General features: G+C 39.2%; 1 protein-coding gene across 1 annotated transcript in view; it reads right to left on the bottom strand.

Annotated features, from left to right (window-relative positions):
* Positions 1-358: 358 nt before the first annotated feature.
* bcan (brevican) overlaps positions 359-18,967 on the bottom strand; it is a 70,253-nt gene continuing 51,644 nt past the window's right edge. Inside the window, exons 15-17 of the mRNA XM_034174385.1 lie at positions 6,092-6,236; positions 4,491-4,673; positions 359-738 (exon numbers count right to left, since the gene is read on the bottom strand). Of these exons, the coding sequence (XP_034030276.1) occupies positions 734-738; positions 4,491-4,673; positions 6,092-6,236 (333 nt within the window). The 3' untranslated portion in view covers positions 359-733. The remainder of the gene's footprint in view (positions 739-4,490; positions 4,674-6,091; positions 6,237-18,967) is intronic.

Here is an 18,967-nt window from a genome sequence, read left to right as displayed (position 1 = left end):
TAGTTTAAGTGTATTTTGGCAGAGTAAAATCAATCAGCACAAACACAGAATCATGTTGCTTTTACCACTCTGCTGTGGCGAGTGCTTCTTTTTTTAAATTATTAATTCCACAGGATTCTGTTGCACCCTTCTTTTTTCATTACTGTCAATGAAATTCCACTTTCTGCTGAAAGACAACCAGGAAAGGGAGGAACTGTGGACCTTACTTTTTTGGTGAGTGACAACTTTTTAATCCAACATGTGCTTATCATTAGCATTTTTGAGTTGCATGTTTCAGACAGTGTGCTGGATCTTTTCTTTTTTTGGGATGCGTTTCCTACCATTTACTGAAGAAAGGTCAACGTCAACCAGCAGCCAGTCTTGCTTAAAGTTTAAATTTTTAATTTGACTAAATTAACAAATTCCATAAAGCTTCCACAAGTGCTTCTTCACTATTAAACATCACCAGTAACAGATTAACAACTTCAGACACAAGATGGCTGTAACACGGAACATGAGTCTGATACAGTACAAATTAATAGGAGTCTGATACAGTACAAATTAATAGAAGTGTGAAGGACATGAGAAAAGTAGTCAAACAGGAGGAATACTGTTAAACAAAAAAGACAGGATGACTTCAGACTCAAAACTTAATGTCCAAGAACTGTGCAGAGGCTTTCTTTGACACTGTGTCCACGTTCTCCTAGTGCTGGTCATGATGTGAGGTCACGGATGTTATCTCCTTCCAGTGGACTTAAGCTGGAGGAAAAAAGTGATAAAATTTACTGTTTCACCAACACAGCAGAGCTGTTATTCAAAACATGCACAGGATTTAGTTTTAAGAGTTACTATATTCCACATAGGTTTGTTCTGTTGAAGCTCTTAAACATTACAACATCTTCAAATGCAAAGGTGTGCTGGACAAAAAAATGAATAGAAACTTAATGTTAATTTTAGTGTAGTACTTCTGATTTTAAATGTTTTCATTTCATCAACAGAGCACTGAACAACACATGCATGCATTCATTTTGTTATCATTTCCATTATGCATTCTAACCAATGGGAAATTGTGCTAGTTATGAATAAATATTGAAATAAATCCATCTTGCAACTCTTATTTTTGGAAATTGTTTTAGAAAGTAGACAATCTAACTGACTAAACACACACATTAACACAAAGCACAGTGCCTTAGTGGGTAGCACTGTTGCTGGAATCATCAGAAGGTGCTGGAATCAAATCCCATCTGGTCATTTCTGTGTGGAGTCTGTGCATTCTCCCCGTGTTCATGTGGGTTCCCTTCGGGTGGTCCGGCTTCCTCCCACTTCCGAAAACATGCAGGTTAGGTGACTGGAAACTTTAAATTTACATAAGTGCGTGAGCTATATGTGGCCTGGCAATAGACTGCCATCCTGTCCAGGGTGTACCAACCACACCTCTTGCCCTGTGACTACTGGGATAGCCCCCCCCCCCCCCCCCCGACCCTTCATAGGAGTAAGCGGATATAGAAAATTAATGAATGTAAACATATATCTTTAATATACATAACATTTCTGAAATTAATCTCCCTGCCCTCCCCCTTCACCATGAAACAAATAACTTTTTGTTAGGAGGTTGGTTAACTTTTTTTTAACTATAACCCCAGTTATAATGAAGTTGGGACGTTGTGTAAAATGTAAATAAAAACAGAATACAATGATTTGCAATTCCTTTTCAACCTATATTCAATTGAATACACCACAAAGATAAGATATTTAATGTTCAAACTGATAAACTTTATTGTTTTTGTGCAAATATTTGCTCATTTTGAAATGGATGCCTGCAACACATTTCAAAAAAAGCTGGGACAGTGGTATATTTACCACTCAATAAGCGTTTGGGAACTGAGGACACTAACTGTTGAAGCTGTGTAGGTGTAATTCTTTCCCATTCTTGCTTGATGTACGACTTCAGCTGTTCAACAGTCCGGGGTATCCATTGTCATATTTTGCGCTTCATAATGCGCCACACATTTTCAATGGGCGACAGGTCTGAACTGCAGGCAGGTCAGTCTAGTACCTGCTCTCTTTTACTACGAAGCCACACTGTTCTAACACATGCAGAATGTGGATTGGCATTGTCTTGGTGAAATAAGCCGACCACCAAAACAACACAAAGACAGCCAAGAACGAGAGACAAGTGGTGAAGACAATAACTGTGACATGAGACACTGAGGAGACGGGGCCCCAACCATACAACATACCATGACAAACAACCACACATAAATCAATCAAATCAAATCAATTTTATTTATATAGCGCCAAATCACAACAAACAGTTGCCCCAAGGCGCTTTATATTGTAAGGCAAGGCCATACAATAATTACGTAAAAACCCCAACGGTCAAAACGACCCCCTGTGAGCAAGCACTTGGCGACAGTGGGAAGGAAAAACTCCCTTTTAAACAGGAAGAACCTCCAGCAGAACCAGGCTCAGGGAAGGGGCAGTCTTCTGCTGGGACTGGTTGGGGCTGAGAGAGAGAATCAGGAAAAAGACATGCTGTGGAGGGAAGCAGAGATCAATCACTAATGATTAAATGCAGAGTGGTGCATACAGAGCAAAAACAGAAAGAAACACTCAGTGCATTATGGGAACCCCCCAGCAGTCTACGTCTATAGCAGCATAACTAAGGGATGGTTCAGGGTCACCTGATCCAGCCCTAACTATAAGCTTTAGCAAAAAGGAAAGTTTTAAGCTTAATCTTAAAGTAGAGAGGGTGTCTGTCTCCCTGATCTGAATTGGGAGCTGGTTCCACAGGAGAGGAGCCTGAAAGCTGAAGGCTCTGCCTCCCATTCTACTCTTACAAACCCTAGGAACTACAAGTAAGCCTGCAGTCTGAGAGCGAAGCGCTCTATTGGGGTGATATGGTATTATGAGGTCCCTAAGATAAGATGGGACCTGATTATTCAAACCTTGATAGTAAGAAGAAGAATTTTAAATTCTATTCTAGAATTAACAGGAAGCCAATGAAGAGGAGGCCAATATGGGTGAGATATGCTCTCTCTTCTAGTCCCTGTCAGTACTCTAGCTGCAGCATTTTGAATTAACTGAAGGCTTTTCAGGGAATGTTTAGGACAACCTGATAATAATGAATTACAATAGTCCAGCCTAGAGGAAATAAATGCATGAATAGTTTTTTCAGCATCACTCTGAGACAGACCTTTCTAATTTTAGAGATATTGCGTAAATGCAAAAAAGCAGTCCTACATATTTGTTTAATATGCGCTTTGAATGACATATCCTGATCCAAAAATGACTCCAGATTTCTCACAGTATTACTAGAGGTCAGGGTAATGCCATCCAGAGTATGTGTTGTTTTGGAGCATGTGTTGCTCCAAAACCTAGATGTACATTTCAGCATTGATGGTGCCATTGATGTTATGGGGGTGTGGTTTTCTGAAGTATTCCTGAGCCCACACAGGAAGATCCTTTACACGATGATGTCGGTTTTTAATGCAGTGCCGCCTGAGGGATCGAAGGTCACAGGCATTCAATGTTGGTTTTCGGCCTTGTCGCTTATGTGTAAAAAGTTCTCCAGATTCTCTGAACCTTCTGATTATATTATGGACTGTAGATGATGGAATCCCTAAATTCTTTGCAATTGAACATTGAGGAACATCGTTATTAAACTGTTGGACTATTTTTTTCACGCAGTTGTTCACAAAGTGGTGACCCTAGCCCCATCTTTGCTTGTGAATGGCTGAACCTTTTGGAGATGCTCCTTTTATACCCAATCATGACACTCACCTGTTTCCAATTAGGGTGTTCTTTTGAGCATTCATCAACTTTCCACTCTTTTGTTTGCCCTGTCCCAATGTTTTTGAAATGTCTTGCAGGCATCATTTCAAAATGAGCAAATATTTGTGCAAAACAATAAAGTTTATCAGTTTGAACATTAAATATCTTGTCTTTGTGGTGTACTCAATTGAATATAGGTTGAAGAGGATTTGCAAATCATTGTATTCTGTTTTTATTTACATTTTACACAACGTCCCAACTTCATTGGAATTGGGGTTGTAGGAAAACAACATGTTTATTTTAAAAAATGTGTCCAACATACATTATATGGAAATGGAATATCAAATTTTTAACTGTTTAATTGCTGTGAAATGGGAATCATTTTAAACTGAATTAAAATTGTGTGAATTAAAAACATGCTTTTAATGAGTTTGAAACCCACAGTTAGCAGTTTAAATGAGATTTAATACAAAGAGACATAATACTACTCATTTTTTAAATGTTAAAATAAAAAAAAATTGATATTTGCAACTAGCAACAAAAATGAAAAGCCATTTTACAAAGTATTCATTCATATTTGTGCTGTTGCCTTCATTCGTATTCCATGAAAATAGTTTTGTTAGAATCACTAGAGCAAGTGTCTTTCAAAAATGATTTAATGTGAAAACAAGGACAAATTGTTTTTGCATGAATTTACTGCACATATTTAATTAACAGCAGCCAATGAATGCACTTACCTGGGATGCACATAATCAGAGGCTCCTCCCACTGGCCGCTGGGGAGGCACTTAATGACAGGGTTGAGTTTCTGCACAAAACCGTGGTCACAGTGGTACCGCGCCTTTGTGTTGGTCTCATAATGTACCCGCTTCTTGCCAAACACCTTTGCATGTAGAACTCTGGGGGGCTCACCACAGGATGCTGACACAGTTGGAAAAGCAGCTGTTAGAGGCTGTAAATATTACTGGATACCAGCAAAAACATGAAGAGAAAATCCCAGCCCTACAAACTTTATCTTTTTATTACAACAACAAAACTTGATCACAGAGCCACATTACTTAAAGCATTTAAATGGATTAGCTCTTGTAGTTTAGCAGTGGTTAAATGTTAATTAGAACCTTGTAACACCTTTTACAATGATAAAAGTTGTTCTTTTAAATCATTATGGTTTTGATTACAATTACAGCTCCACCTCAGATGTTATATTTTATCAAATGTTATATATTTAGTCTTTCACGTTTTTTTTGAGATTTTAGATTTAGTGTCAAATTTATAATGTCAAAAATCCCCACAAAGGAGAAAACACAATATTCATAGAATGGACACTATTTGCTAAAAATTCAATAACACAATGCTTCAACCTTATGTGGCACAACTCCTGTTTGTCCTAGATGTATGTACAGTTTTGACTGTATGATTTCAGACAACTAAAAATAACTTAAAACTTAAATTACTTAAAAGGAGGATTATATCATGGCGGTTTCCATGCATCCGTCCCAAAACGGGTATAAGCATTCTGAACTAAACTACTCTCGCATTTTTAGGAGGAATTTCAAGAAACTTGGTCTTTGTTATAGGTTGTTATAGGTCAGCCTGAACCGGCGAACGCCAGCAGTTTGTGCCACAACAAGAAAACATAAGTTATTTTAAAAGTTGAACGAGTCACAGAGCCTCACTCATTCATGCCAGCATTTACCACAGGCATCAGTCGATTCTCTAGCATTCTGCATGTGATAAAAGTAATTCCCATGATCCGCCAAGACAAAAATAAAATAAAAATTTTAAAATGTTAAATTACTCTATTTGGCCTCCATGTGGAGGGGCCGAGGCCATGTGACAGCGTACACGTGTTCAATGACGTGCTCATGTTCCACTTGCCCAACAAAAGGGATTTGCCAGTGCTGGACACGCAAAACAAGCCAGACTTAACTGTTCCGACCTGCACCATACCGACCCGAACCACTTGCTGGACATAGGGCTGTCAGCATATGCTGGCTAAATCATCATGGTGTGACAGCTACATAACGTATCCGACATATCCACATAATCTGTGCATTTTTCATATGCTGGCTAAATTGTCAAGGTGTGAAAAGCCCTAAACGTCTGATCGCAATTGTGGACTTTACTGCTGACTTTATAAGCTGTCTTCTCATAGTTTGATTTTAATCTCAAACCCAAATGTACTCAAGCGTTTTGCAAAAAAAAAAGTCATGTTGTTCCAGTACTTTCAGGAAGTACTGTGTGTACAACATCATCATCTCAACGGACTTCAAATGAATCGTGTTTGAATTCCTGGTAGAAATACAAAATCCTCTCTGACATAAATAAGGTGAACTTACAGATGCCCTTCTTGCAGGTATAGGACAGATGGTAGTTGCATGGTACGTCACTCCAGTGGCCTCCGTCGTGCCACACCATCACCGCACAGTCTTCCCCGGACAGGAAGTAGCTGTCAGGCTGGCCTCTGAACCAGTTCTCGTACAGCTAAGATTGAAAAAAGAATATTAAATGCGTTTTTGAAGGTGATGACCTTAACTTTGGTACTTTTCTCTCAAAAATTCTTGAAAGGGTAGTTGTAAAACAGCTAACTGAACATCTGCAGAGGAATGGTCTATTTGAAGAGTTTCAGTCAGGTTTTAGAATTCATCATAGTACAGAAACAGCATTAGTGAAGGTTACAAATGATCTTCTTATGGCCTCGGACAGTGGACTCGTCTCTGTGCTTGTTCTGTTGGACCTCAGTGCTGCTTTTGATACTGTTGACCATAAAATTTTATTACAGAGATTAGAGCATGCCATAGGTATTAAAGGCACTGCACTGCGGTGGTTTGAATCATATTTGTCTAATAGATTACAATTTGTTCATGTAAATGGGGAATCTTCTTCACAGACTAAAGTTAATTATGGAGTTCCACAAGGTTCTGTGCTAGGACCAATTTTATTCACTTTATACATGCTTCCCTTAGGCAGTATTATTAGACGGTATTGCTTAAATTTTCATTGTTACGCAGATGATACCCAGCTTTATCTATCCATGAAGCCAGAGGACACACACAATTAGCTAAACTGCAGGATTGTCTTACAGACATAAAGACATGGATGACCTCTAATTTCCTGCTTTTTAAACTCAGATAAAACTGAAGTTATTGTACTTGGCCCCACAAATCTTAGAAACATGGTGTCTAACCAGATCCTTACTCTGGATGGCATTACCCTGACTCTAGTAATACTGTGAGAAATCTTGGAGTCATTTTTGATCAGGATATGTCATTCAAAGCGCATATTAAACAAATATGTAGGACTGCTTTTTTGCATTTACGCAATATCTCTAAAATCAGAAAGGTCTTGTCTCAGAGTGATGCTGAAAAACTACTTCATGCATTATTTCCTCTAGGCTGGACTATTGTAATTCATTATTATCAGGTTGTCCTAAAAGTTCCCTAAAAAGCCTTCAGTTAATTCAAAATGCTGCAGCTAGAGTACTGACGGGGACTAGAAGGAGAGAGCATATCTCACCCATATTGGCCTCTCTTCATTGGCTTCCTGTTAATTCTAGAATAGAATTTAAAATTCTTCTTCTTACTTATAAGGTTTTGAATAATCAGGTCCCATCTTATCTTAGGGACCTCGTAGTACCATATCACCCCAATAGAGCGCTTCGCTCTCAGACTGCAGGCTTACTTGTAGTTCCTAGGGTTTGTAAGAGTAGAATGGGAGGCAGAGCCTTCAGCTTTCAGGCTCCTCTCCTGTGGAACCAGCTCCCAATTCAGATCAGGGAGACAGACACCCTCTCTACTTTTAAGGTTAGGCTTAAAACTTTCCTTTTTGCTAAAGCTTATAGTTAGGGCTGGATCAGGTGACCCTGAACCATCCCTTAGTTATGCTGCTATAGACGTAGACTGCTGGGGGGTTCCCATGATGCACTGTTTCTTTCCTCTTTTTGCTCTGTATGCACCACTCTGCATTTAATCATTAGTGATCGATCTCTGCTCCCCTCCACAGCATGTCTTTTTCCTGGTTCTCTCCCTCAGCCCCAACCAGTCCCAGCAGAAGACTGCCCCTCCCTGAGCCTGGTTCTGCTGGAGGTTTCTTCCTGTTAAAAGGGAGTTTTTCCTTCCCACTGTAGCCAAGTGCTTGCTCACAGGGGGTCGTTTTGACCGTTGGGGTTTACATAATTATTGTATGGCCTTGCCTTACAATATAAAGCGCCTTGGGGCAACTGTTTGTTGTGATTTGGCGCTATATAAAAAAATTGATTAAAAAAAGAAACAGCATTAGTGAAGGTTACAAATGATCTTCTTATGGCCTCAGACAGTGGACTCATCTCTGTGCTTGTTCTGTTAGACCTCAGTGCTGCTTTTGATACTGTTGACCATAAAATTTTATTACAGAGATTAGAGCATGCCATAGGTATTAAAGGCACTGCGCTGCGGTGGTTTGAATCATATTTATCTAATAGATTACAATTTGTTCATGTAAATGGGGAATCTTCTTCACAGACTAAGGTTAATTATGGAGTTCCACAAGGTTCTGTGCTAGGACCAATTTTATTCACTTTATACATGTTTCCCTTAGGCAGTATTATTAGACGGCATTGCTTAAATTTTCATTGTTACGCAGATGATACCCAGCTTTATCTATCCATGAAGCCAGAGGACACACACCAATTAGCTAAACTGCATGATTGTCTTACAGGCATAAAGACATGGATGACCTGGTTCTGCTGGAGGTTTCTTCCTGTTAAAAGGGAGTTTTTCCTTCCCACTGTTGCCAAGTGCTTGCTCACAAGGGGTCGTTTTGACCGTTGGGGTTTTTCCGTAGTTATTGTAAGGCCTTGCCTTACAATATAAGGCGCCTTGGGGCAACTGTTTGTTGTGATTTGGCGCTATATAAATAAAATTGATTTGATTTGATTTGATTGATTTATGTGTGGTTGTTTGTCATGGTATGTTGTATGGTTGGGGCCCCGTCTCCTCAGTGTCTCAGGTCACAGTTATTGTCTTCACCACTTGTCTCTCGTTCTTGTCTGTCTTTGTGTTGTTTTGGTGGTCGGCCCTTCCTGATAGAAGTTGTCGGTTGGCTTTGAGTAGGATGTTGTAGGCTGATCGGGATGGGTGGATGGGGGTCACACACACACCACATTCACTCACGCACTACCTACCTTCTGTCTTGCAAGAATAAATTGCATATATGGGTATTAATGTTCATAAATGGTTCTGCCAGTGTGGCATTTACCATTACTATATATGCAGACAGGGAAAAAAAAACAACAACATGAAAGTGTTACAGAATTACAAAAATACCTAGCTGGCACAATCATGACAGTACACTAGTACATTACATTCTATTACACTTAGTAGACTCCAGCCAAATTAATCTAGGCTAGAAAACAATTTAACTTGGGATGGCACAATACTACTTTTTCCATGACCAATATGATACTAATAATACAACATGGGGTGCAGTATTATTATCGTAACATACACAAAAACCATGAAGGGAGAAGAAAAAATGTGACAGACTAATGTTTGGACAATTATCTGTTCTTGAAAAAAAAAATCTTAACTGGTTTAAAAGAGTATCGAACTAAGAATAAATGATATGTATATTCAGAAGTGGAACGATAATGTTCAGAATAATAGATTATGTTCTCCTTACTGCCTTTTTTTAAACAACATGCAATTGAAAATGATCTGTTATTAGATCTGAATGATGCAGATAAAATGACCCTAGCTAAATTCAGAAATGGTAACCATAATCTACTAAATAACGCAACTCTGTTTACTAGTATTGAAAAAAATGCAGATTGTGAGCTCTGCAATTTGCATGAAATTGGTGACAAATTCCATTACTTATTTGTTTGTCCATCTCTTAACTCATACGTGAGAAATATTTAAATTGTTATATTATATCAATTCAAATACTGTATTTCCAGACTATAAGCCGTGTTTTTTCTTACTAGTTTGAGAGGTCCTACGACTTATAGTCTGGTGCAACTTATATACTTTGTTTTTCTTCTCTCAAAAACAGGCATTTTTAGACCAATGTGACTTATACTACAGAACATGTGGTGCCCAGAAACTGTTCAACACAAAAAGTCTGAAACAAACTTGTTTAACTCAATATATTTGTTCAAATTATCATTGAAAAATTTAGGTAAGTTTCCTTTCCTAACATGTTTAATGCTACATCTGCTCTTAGAAGGTTTTTCTTTTAATGATGTTCCTTTATATGTATCTATATACATAAATGGCTACTTTTGTCTTTCTGTCTGTCCGGAATAGGCTCTAAAACTACAAAAGGTGAACTCCCCAAAGTTACATATTCTGAACCACCATGACATGGGCTACAAACCTGGTACTATTTTCAAACAAAAAAATTAATATTAAGACAACAATATTAACAATAATCTGATACATACAGTTGAACCATATGTACCTCAGTGGCAGTTGTACTGCAGCACAAATCTCTCAGCTTTAATAGCTGGCCGCTGGCCCTATGCATATATGCAGGAGCTCAGTAGCCTGCCTACTGCTATAAACAGAGCCCAGACTCCTGGGCTATCTACTGCTGGCTGCTAGCTAGCACACATATCGTGGGTGTGCATGCCAGCTTGGTTGTATAACCAAGCAGATTCAAATATCCCCCTTGATATGAATGGATCCTTTCTCTGCACATGCTGCACGTGGGTGCTACAAACCTGTTTGACTCTCCTTGAAAATATTTGAACAACTCTACAAACTTTAGTTTTTCAGACCTGTTTATAGTAAAAACAAATGCGAGTATTCTGTCATTTACTGACTAATCATATACTGAACATTTTAAAATACACAATTCAGTACAAAGTAACTTTCTTCCATGTGCTTTGTTATCCCCATACTCCCCTCTACCAATATTATACCCATGATATTTGACACGATGTGTGAATGAGTAGATATGCCATCCTACTTAAAAATAGTCCTTAAATCTGGTTTAATCATTATGGCAATATGCACCCTCAAATTGAGATTTTTCTGTACCTAATGGCCAATACTGCGTTATGTTTATCAACTTCAAAATAAATACAGGGTAAACGCTTCATAATGCTGTCCCCAGGAACAAGGATTTAGACCTGCAGATAAGGTGCCAGCTCAGAGATGTAAATGGGTTCTCCCCATGCCAAGCATTGGTGGCTGAGAGGGGATGGGGGTGGGGGGTGGTGTCAATCCACATGAATTTTGATAGTTCTCCCCATGCCAGGCATTGGTGGCTGAGAAGGGGTGGGGGTGGCTGGGGGGGGAGGTCAATCCACATGAATTTTGATAAAACTTATACACAATCACTACGATACTTATCAGAATACAGCCTATTCCTTCTTGGAATGAAGGTTTTTAAATTAAACTTTAAAAGTTTACTGGAAGGCTGTAAATTAAACTTTAAAAGTTTACTGGATAAAATATCAAGCTTTGTCTTTTCTTGCAATTTGTACATGTATTTCTAAACATTTGCACATTTTCTAAAAATAAAGGTGTAGAGTGTACGTGATGTGTATCACTTGCCTAGCGTTGATCATAATGTATCAGGCAAACGCATGTTTTCTGTATCACAATGGCACTCTGCAGATCATTTGAAAAAGTGATGTAGTTCTAACTGCTGATGGGGCAGCACCCTTTCAATCAGCCAGTAAGCGGGCATAGAGCCTGTGTTCTCCAATGGCGTGTTGTAAATAGGCTGCTCATTATGATGTAAATATCATAAATTAAATTTTGTTATTTATCAACTCTTCACAACCTGCTGTCCTATTATAATAGTGCACTAGCTTTGGGGTTGATCTAATAGTTTTGGTATGTTGATGTTTCATGGCTCAAACTGTTTTTAGTGGTCAAACTTCTTTTTTTTACAATTGAAAAGATTGTTTGTTCTCTAAATATACCAATGAATGCATAACTTTAAGAAATATGCAAGGCAATATTTATACCATTTAAAGATGGAATGCCTCAAAGTGTGCAAAAAGAAACCACTACTTTTGGCTTGGCCTGAATATGGCACAACCTGCGATCTTCCACAGTTAGTCAGATGCTCCAGAGTTGGTAACCCCAATCAGCTGTATATCCACTTTCCTGACAGAAGGACAACGAACATTGTCTACCAAGAGGCTCTTCAGAACTATTGGTCAGTAAAAGCTACATTTAAATATATATTCAACATCTCAAATCCAAAATTAACATTTGCATAAAAGCCATTTTATTTTTGTAGCATTCTTATAAACTAGATTTGCAATGTATCAACACTTATAAAGGTCATAACATCAATTCTGATTAATGCTTATGAGCATACTTGATCTGCAATATAAAGTCTGAAGAACTTCATTGTTGTTTCTTGCATGTAGCAAAATTCAGTTTTCTCTCTTGGTTTGGGGATTCCACCTATTTTGGGTTTTTTTGTTCAAACATTTGCCTATTTGGACTACATATATACTTATAAGATATCTACAATTATGACAAAATATAAACTTTGGAATATTTTGTAGATTATATCTTAAACAGGTCAACCTGGGCAACGCCGGGTACCCCAGCTAGTATATATATATATATCAATCAATCAATCAATTTTTTTATATAGCGCCAAATCACAACAAACAGTTGCCCCAAGGCGCTTTATATTGTAAGGCAAGGCCATACAATAATTATGTAAAACCCCAACGGTCAAAACGACCCCCTGTGAGCAAGCACTTGGCTACAGTGGGAGGGAAAAACTCCCTTTTAACAGGAACAAACCTCCAGCAGAACCAGGCTCAGGGAGGGGCAGTCTTCTGCTGGGACTGGTTGGGGCTGAGGGAGAGAACCAGGAAAAAGACATGCTGTGGAGGGGAGCAGAGATCGATCACTAATGATTAAATGCAGAGTGGTGCATACAGAGCAAAAAGAGAAAGAAACAGTGCATCATGGGAACCCCCCAGCAGTCTACGTCTATAGCAGCATAACTAAGGGATGGTTCAGGGTCACCTGATCCAGCCCTAACTATAAGCTTTAGCAAAAGGAAGTTTTAAGCCTAACCTTAAAAGTAGAGAGGGTGTCTGTCTCCCTGATCTGAATTGGGAGCTGGTTCCACAGGAGAGGAGCCTGAAAGCTGAAGGCTCTGCCTCCCATTCTACTCTTACAAACCCTAGGAACTACAAGTAAGCCTGCAGTCTGAGAGCGAAGCGCTCTATTGGGGTGATATGGTACTACGAGGTCCCTAAGATAAGATGGGACCTGATTATTCAAAACCTTATAAGTAAGAAGAAGAATTTTAAATTCTATTCTAGAATTAACAGGAAGCCAATGAGAGAGGCCAATATGGGTGAGATATGCTCTCTCCTTCTAGTCCCCGTCAGTACTCTAGCTGCAGCATTTTGAATTAACTGAAGGCTTTTTAGGGAACTTTTAGGACAACCTGATAATAATGAATTACAATAGTCCAGCCTAGAGGAAATAAATGCATGAATTAGTTTTTCAGCATCACTCTGAGACAAGACCTTTCTGATTTTAGAGATATTGCGTAAATGCAAAAAAGCAGTCCTACATATTTGTTTAATATGCGCTTTGAATGACATATCCTGATCAAAAATGACTCCAAGATTTCTTACAGTATTACTAGAGGTCAGGGTAATGCCATCCAGAGTAAGGATCTGGTTAGACACCATGTTTCTAAGATTTGTGGGGCCAAGTACAATAACTTCAGTTTTATCTGAGTTTAAAAGCAGGAAATTAGAGGTCATCCATGTCTTTATGTCTGTAAGACAATCCTGCAGTTTAGCTAATTGGTGTGTGTCCTCTGGCTTCATGGATAGATAAAGCTGGGTATCATCTGCGTAACAATGAAAATTTAAGCAATACCGTCTAATAATACTGCCTAAGGGAAGCATGTATAAAGTGAATAAAATTGGTCCTAGCACAGAACCTTGTGGAACTCCATAATTAACTTTAGTCTGTGAAGAAGATTCCCCATTTACATGAACAAATTGTAATCTATTAGACAAATATGATTCAAACCACCGCAGCGCAGTGCCTTTAATACCTATGGCATGCTCTAATCTCTGTAATAAAATTTTATGGTCAACAGTATCAAAAGCAGCACTGAGGTCTAACAGAACAAGCACAGAGATGAGTCCACTGTCCGAGGCCATAAGAAGATCATTTGTAACCTTCACTAATGCTGTTTCTGTACTATGATGAATTCTAAAACCTGACTGAAACTCTTCAAATAGACCATTCCTCTGCAGATGATCAGTTAGCTGTTTTACAACTACCCTTTCAAGAATTTTTGAGAGAAAAGGAAGGTTGGAGATTGGCCTATAATTAACTAAGATAGCTGGGTCAAGTGATGGCTTTTTAAGTAATGGTTTAATTACTGCCACCTTAAAAGCCTGTGGTACATAGCCAACTAACAAAGATAGATTGATCATATTTGAGATCGAAGCATTAAATAATGGTAGGGCTTCCTTGAGCAGCCTGGTAGGAATGGGGTCTAATAAACATGTTGATGGTTTGGATGAAGTAACTAATGAAAATAACTCAGACAGAACAATCGGAGAGAAAGAGTCTAACCAAATACCGGCATCACTGAAAGCAGCCAAAGATAACGATACGTCTTTGGGATGGTTATGAGTAATTTTTTCTCTAATAGTTAAAATTCTGTTAGCAAAGAAAGTCATGAAGTCATTACTAGTTAAAGTTAATGGAATACTCAGCTCAATAGAGCTCTGACTCTTTGTCAGCCTGGCTACAGTGCTGAAAAGAAACCTGGGGTTGTTCTTATTTTCTTCAATTAGTGATGAGTAGAAAGATGTCCTATCTTTACGGAGGGCTTTTTTATAGAGCAACAGACTCTTTTTCCAGGCTAAGTGAAGATCTTCTAAATTAGTGAGACGCCATTTCCTCTCCAACTTACGGGTTATCTGCTTTAAGCTACGAGTTTGTGAGTTATACCACAGAGTCAGACACTTCTGATTTAAAGCTCTCTTTTTCAGAGGAGCTACAGCATCCAAAGTTGTCTTCAATGAGGATGTAAAACTATTGACAAGATACTCTATCTCCCTTACAGAGTTTAGGTAGCTACTCTGCACTGTGTTGGTATATGGCATTAGAGAACATAAAGAAGGAATCATATCCTTAAACCTAGTTACAGCGCTTTCTGAAAGACTTCTAGTGTAATGAAACTTATTCCCCACTGCTGGGTAGTCCATCAGAGTAAATGTAAATGTTATTAAGAAATGATCAGACAGAAGGGAGTTTTCAGGGAATACTGTTAAGTCTTCTATTTCCATACCATAAGTCAGAACAAGATCTAAGATATGATTAAAGTGGTGGGTGGACTCATTTACTTTTTGAGCAAAGCCAATAGAGTCTAATAATAGATTAAATGCAGTGTTGAGGCTGTCATTCTCAGCATCTGTGTGGATGTTAAAATCGCCCACTATAATTATCTTATCTGAGCTAAGCACTAAGTCAGACAAAAGGTCTGAAAATTCACAGAGAAACTCACAGTAACGACCAGGTGGACGATAGATAATAACAAATAAAACTGGTTTTTGGGACTTCCAATTTGGATGGACAAGACTAAGAGACAAGCTTTCAAATGAATTAAAGCTCTGTCTGGGTTTTTGATTAATTAATAAGCTGGAATGGAAGATTGCTGCTAATCCTCCGCCCCGGCCCGTGCTACGAGCATTCTGACAGTTAGTGTGACTCGGGGGTGTTGACTCATTTAAACTAACATATTCATCCTGCTGTAACCAGGTTTCTGTTAGGCAGAATAAATCAATATGTTGATCAATTATTATATCATTTACCAACAGGGACTTAGAAGAGAGAGACCTAATGTTTAATAGACCACATTTAACTGTTTTAGTCTGTGGTGCAGTTGAAGGTGCTATATTATTTTTTCTTTTTGAATTTTTATGCTTAAATAGATTTTTGCTGGTTATTGGTAGTCTGGGAGCAGGCACCGTCTCTACGGGGATGGGGTAATGAGGGGATGGCAGGGGGAGAGAAGCTGCAGAGAGGTGTGTAAGACTACAGCCCTGCTTCCTGGTCCCAACCCTGGATAGTCACGGTTTGGAGGATTTAAGAAAATTGGCCAGATTTCTAGAAATGAGAGCTGCTCCATCCAAAGTGGGATGGATGCCGTCTCTCCTAACAAGACCAGGTTTTCCCCAGAAGCTTTGCCAATTATCTATGAAGCCCACCTCATTTTTTGGACACCACTCAGACAGCCAGCAATTCAAGGAGAACATGCGGCTAAACATGTCACTCCCGGTCCGATTGGGAGGGGCCCACAGAAAACTACAGAGTCCGACATTGTTTTTGCAAAGTTACACACCGATTTAATGTTAATTTTAGTGACCTCCGATTGGCGTAACCGGGTGTCATTACTGCCGACGTGAATTACAATCTTACCAAATTTACGCTTAGCCTTAGCCAGCAGTTTCAAATTTCCTTCAATGTCACCTGCTCTGGCCCCCGGAAGACAATTGACTATGGTTGCTGGTGTCGCTAACTTCACATTTCTCAAAACAGAGTCGCCAATAACCAGAGTTTGATCCTCGGCGGGTGTGTCGTCGAGTGGGGAAAAACGGTTAGAGATGTGAACGGGTTGCCGGTGTACACGGGGCTTCTGTTTAGGGCTATGCTTCCTCCTCACAGTCACCCAGTCAGCCTGCTTTCCCGGCTGCTCGGGATCTGCCAGGGGGGAACTAACGGCGGCTAAGCTACCTTGGTCCGCACCGACTACAGGGGCCTGGCTAGCTGTAGAATTTTCCACGGTGCGGAGCCGAGTCTCCAATTCGCCCAGCCTGGCCTCCAAAGCTACGAATAAGCTACACTTATTACAAGTACTGTTACTGCTAAAGGAGGCCGAGGAATAACTAAACATTTCACACCCAGAGCAGAAAAGTGCGGGAGAGACAGGAGAAGCCGTCATGCTAAACCGGCTAAGAGCTAGTAGCTACGCTAAGCTAGCGGATTCCTAAAAACACGCAAAGTGAATAATGTGTAAATAATTTAGAGGTGATTCAGCAGAAGGAGTGCTTTAGTTAAGGCACGTAAAGATTACACTGGGAAACAAATCGTAATCTAGATAACTAGATCAATCTAACTGCACAGATTAAACAGCTAACAGATACAGAAAAACACCGCTGTGCTCCGGAACAGGAAGTGATACAATACCGCAGTGAGAGCAAACCACCAGTAGAGGCAAGCAAATTTCTGATCTAATGAAAAAAAAAAAAAAATATATATATATATATATATATATATATATATATATATATATATATATATATATATATATATATATATATATATATATATGAGAGAGAGAGAGAGAGCAATAATTTATGTGAATTGTCTCCTTTTCAAATGACAAAATAGAAGTAAAGATACAATAATAACTAGGACTGCAAGCAGTCATATACGGGCCCTCGTTTCGCGCGACTGCCTACCCAGGCCAGTGGGAGCCCTTTTGGCCACATGTGGGCATGTGCATACAAGGGCAACTACTCATCACACATTTAAAATTTTAAACAAATCACACAATGCATCAAGGAGTTATAACATGTTGAAGGTTCATCCACTCGGGGGCGCTCAGTGTACAAACAGAGGGGCCAGGTGTGTTCAGGGGCCAACCGTGATCACACATGTTAAGTTTCAAGTCAATCAGGCAAAGCATGAAAGAGTTATCATGACTTGTTGTTCCATAGCGAAGGGTCAAAATGGCGGCACCATAGCGGCCACACCCTTCAACATAGCGAAAAGCTTTCGATAACTTTTGATCAGTATCATCTCTGGATGATGTGGAAGAAATTTGAAGTGCATTGGACTTTTTTGTACATCTATGCAAGTCACACGTGTACCAATTTTCATCTCCCTACTCCAAAAAAACCCCTTTTGAAAGTTTCAAGGGGGCGTTTTGCCATTGGGCTTTTGCCCCGCCCATGGGCGACGCCCCTATGACTTGTAAGAGGTTGTCGTGCTTGACCTGTGTATCAATTTTCATGATGATGTGACAAAATTAAAGCCATCAAAAGGAAGAACGTAATTTCATGGCGAAAGGTCAATATTGGACACGCCAGCACATGGACGCCGTTACTCGTAACTTCACGGCGTTCATTGCCTACGTTCACCAACTTGTTCTGCATGTTTTAGAAGTGGAATGAAGTTGATTGGGTTAAGTATGTGACATCAGGAGCTCTTAATGTAAAAATAGGACATTTCCCACCACCACCGGGGGGCGCTATGGCGGAGGTGGGAACTTAAGATATGTAGACGTTCAGGGCAGAGCCCTCATCATGTCCAGCAACTTTGAAGGATCTACGATGAAGTATGTGGGCGTGACAGCCGTTCGAAGTGAAATGGCGTGCTCCGAAAAGCTCGCCAAAGTTTGACGACCCCTAGCAGCCACGCCTTTTGACTTAATTAGAATCTTTTGATAACTTTTGATCACCATTGTGTTGTGATGATTTTGACCAAATTTGAAGACGATCGGATGAAATCCCTAGGACAAGTTCATTCAAATGTAAGTAGTGGAAATGGCCAGAAATGGCAAAAATTTGCTCAAAATCGAAACTTAAAATCAAAATGGCCGACTTCCTGTCGATATTTCACCATGACAGTATGAGACTTTTTCGTGCGTCCTGGCATGGTAAATATGTGTACCGAATTTCGTGAGGTTACGATGAAAAAAGCCCAAGACGGAGGGGTTTTTGAAAATTTCTAGGGGGCGCTATTTCGCGGTTTTTCTGCAACCATGTGCGACGCCCCAAAAATATCGAATTTCGGATCCGGCCGGATGACTTTGGAAAGTTTGGTGAGTTTTTGAGCATGGGAAGAGGCCAAAATTTCGATTTCAAAAGTGGCAAGAATAATAATAATAAATAAATAAATAAATAATAATAATAAACAGAGCAATTACAATAGGGTCCTCGTAGGACATTGCCTACTGGGATCCTAATAATAATAATAGTGTGTATATGATAAAAAAGAACCTAAACAATTTATAAATACATTAAGACAGTAACTTAACATTAAAACATTAAATCATTAACAGGAAATTAAAGGGTTGAGTTCTTCTAAAAACTGGTGAGGTCTAGGTTCTGAGGTTCTAAAAACATTCTGGACTCACACACCATTCCAAATCATTATGGAAAGTTTGTACAATTTATTACCACCCTTGAAAAATGTCAGCTACCTATTTTA

Source organism: Thalassophryne amazonica, chromosome 7 (assembly GCF_902500255.1).
Source record: "Thalassophryne amazonica chromosome 7, fThaAma1.1, whole genome shotgun sequence".
Lineage (NCBI taxonomy): Eukaryota > Metazoa > Chordata > Actinopteri > Batrachoidiformes > Batrachoididae > Thalassophryne > Thalassophryne amazonica.
This window is presented reverse-complemented; position numbering and strand designations above follow the sequence as displayed.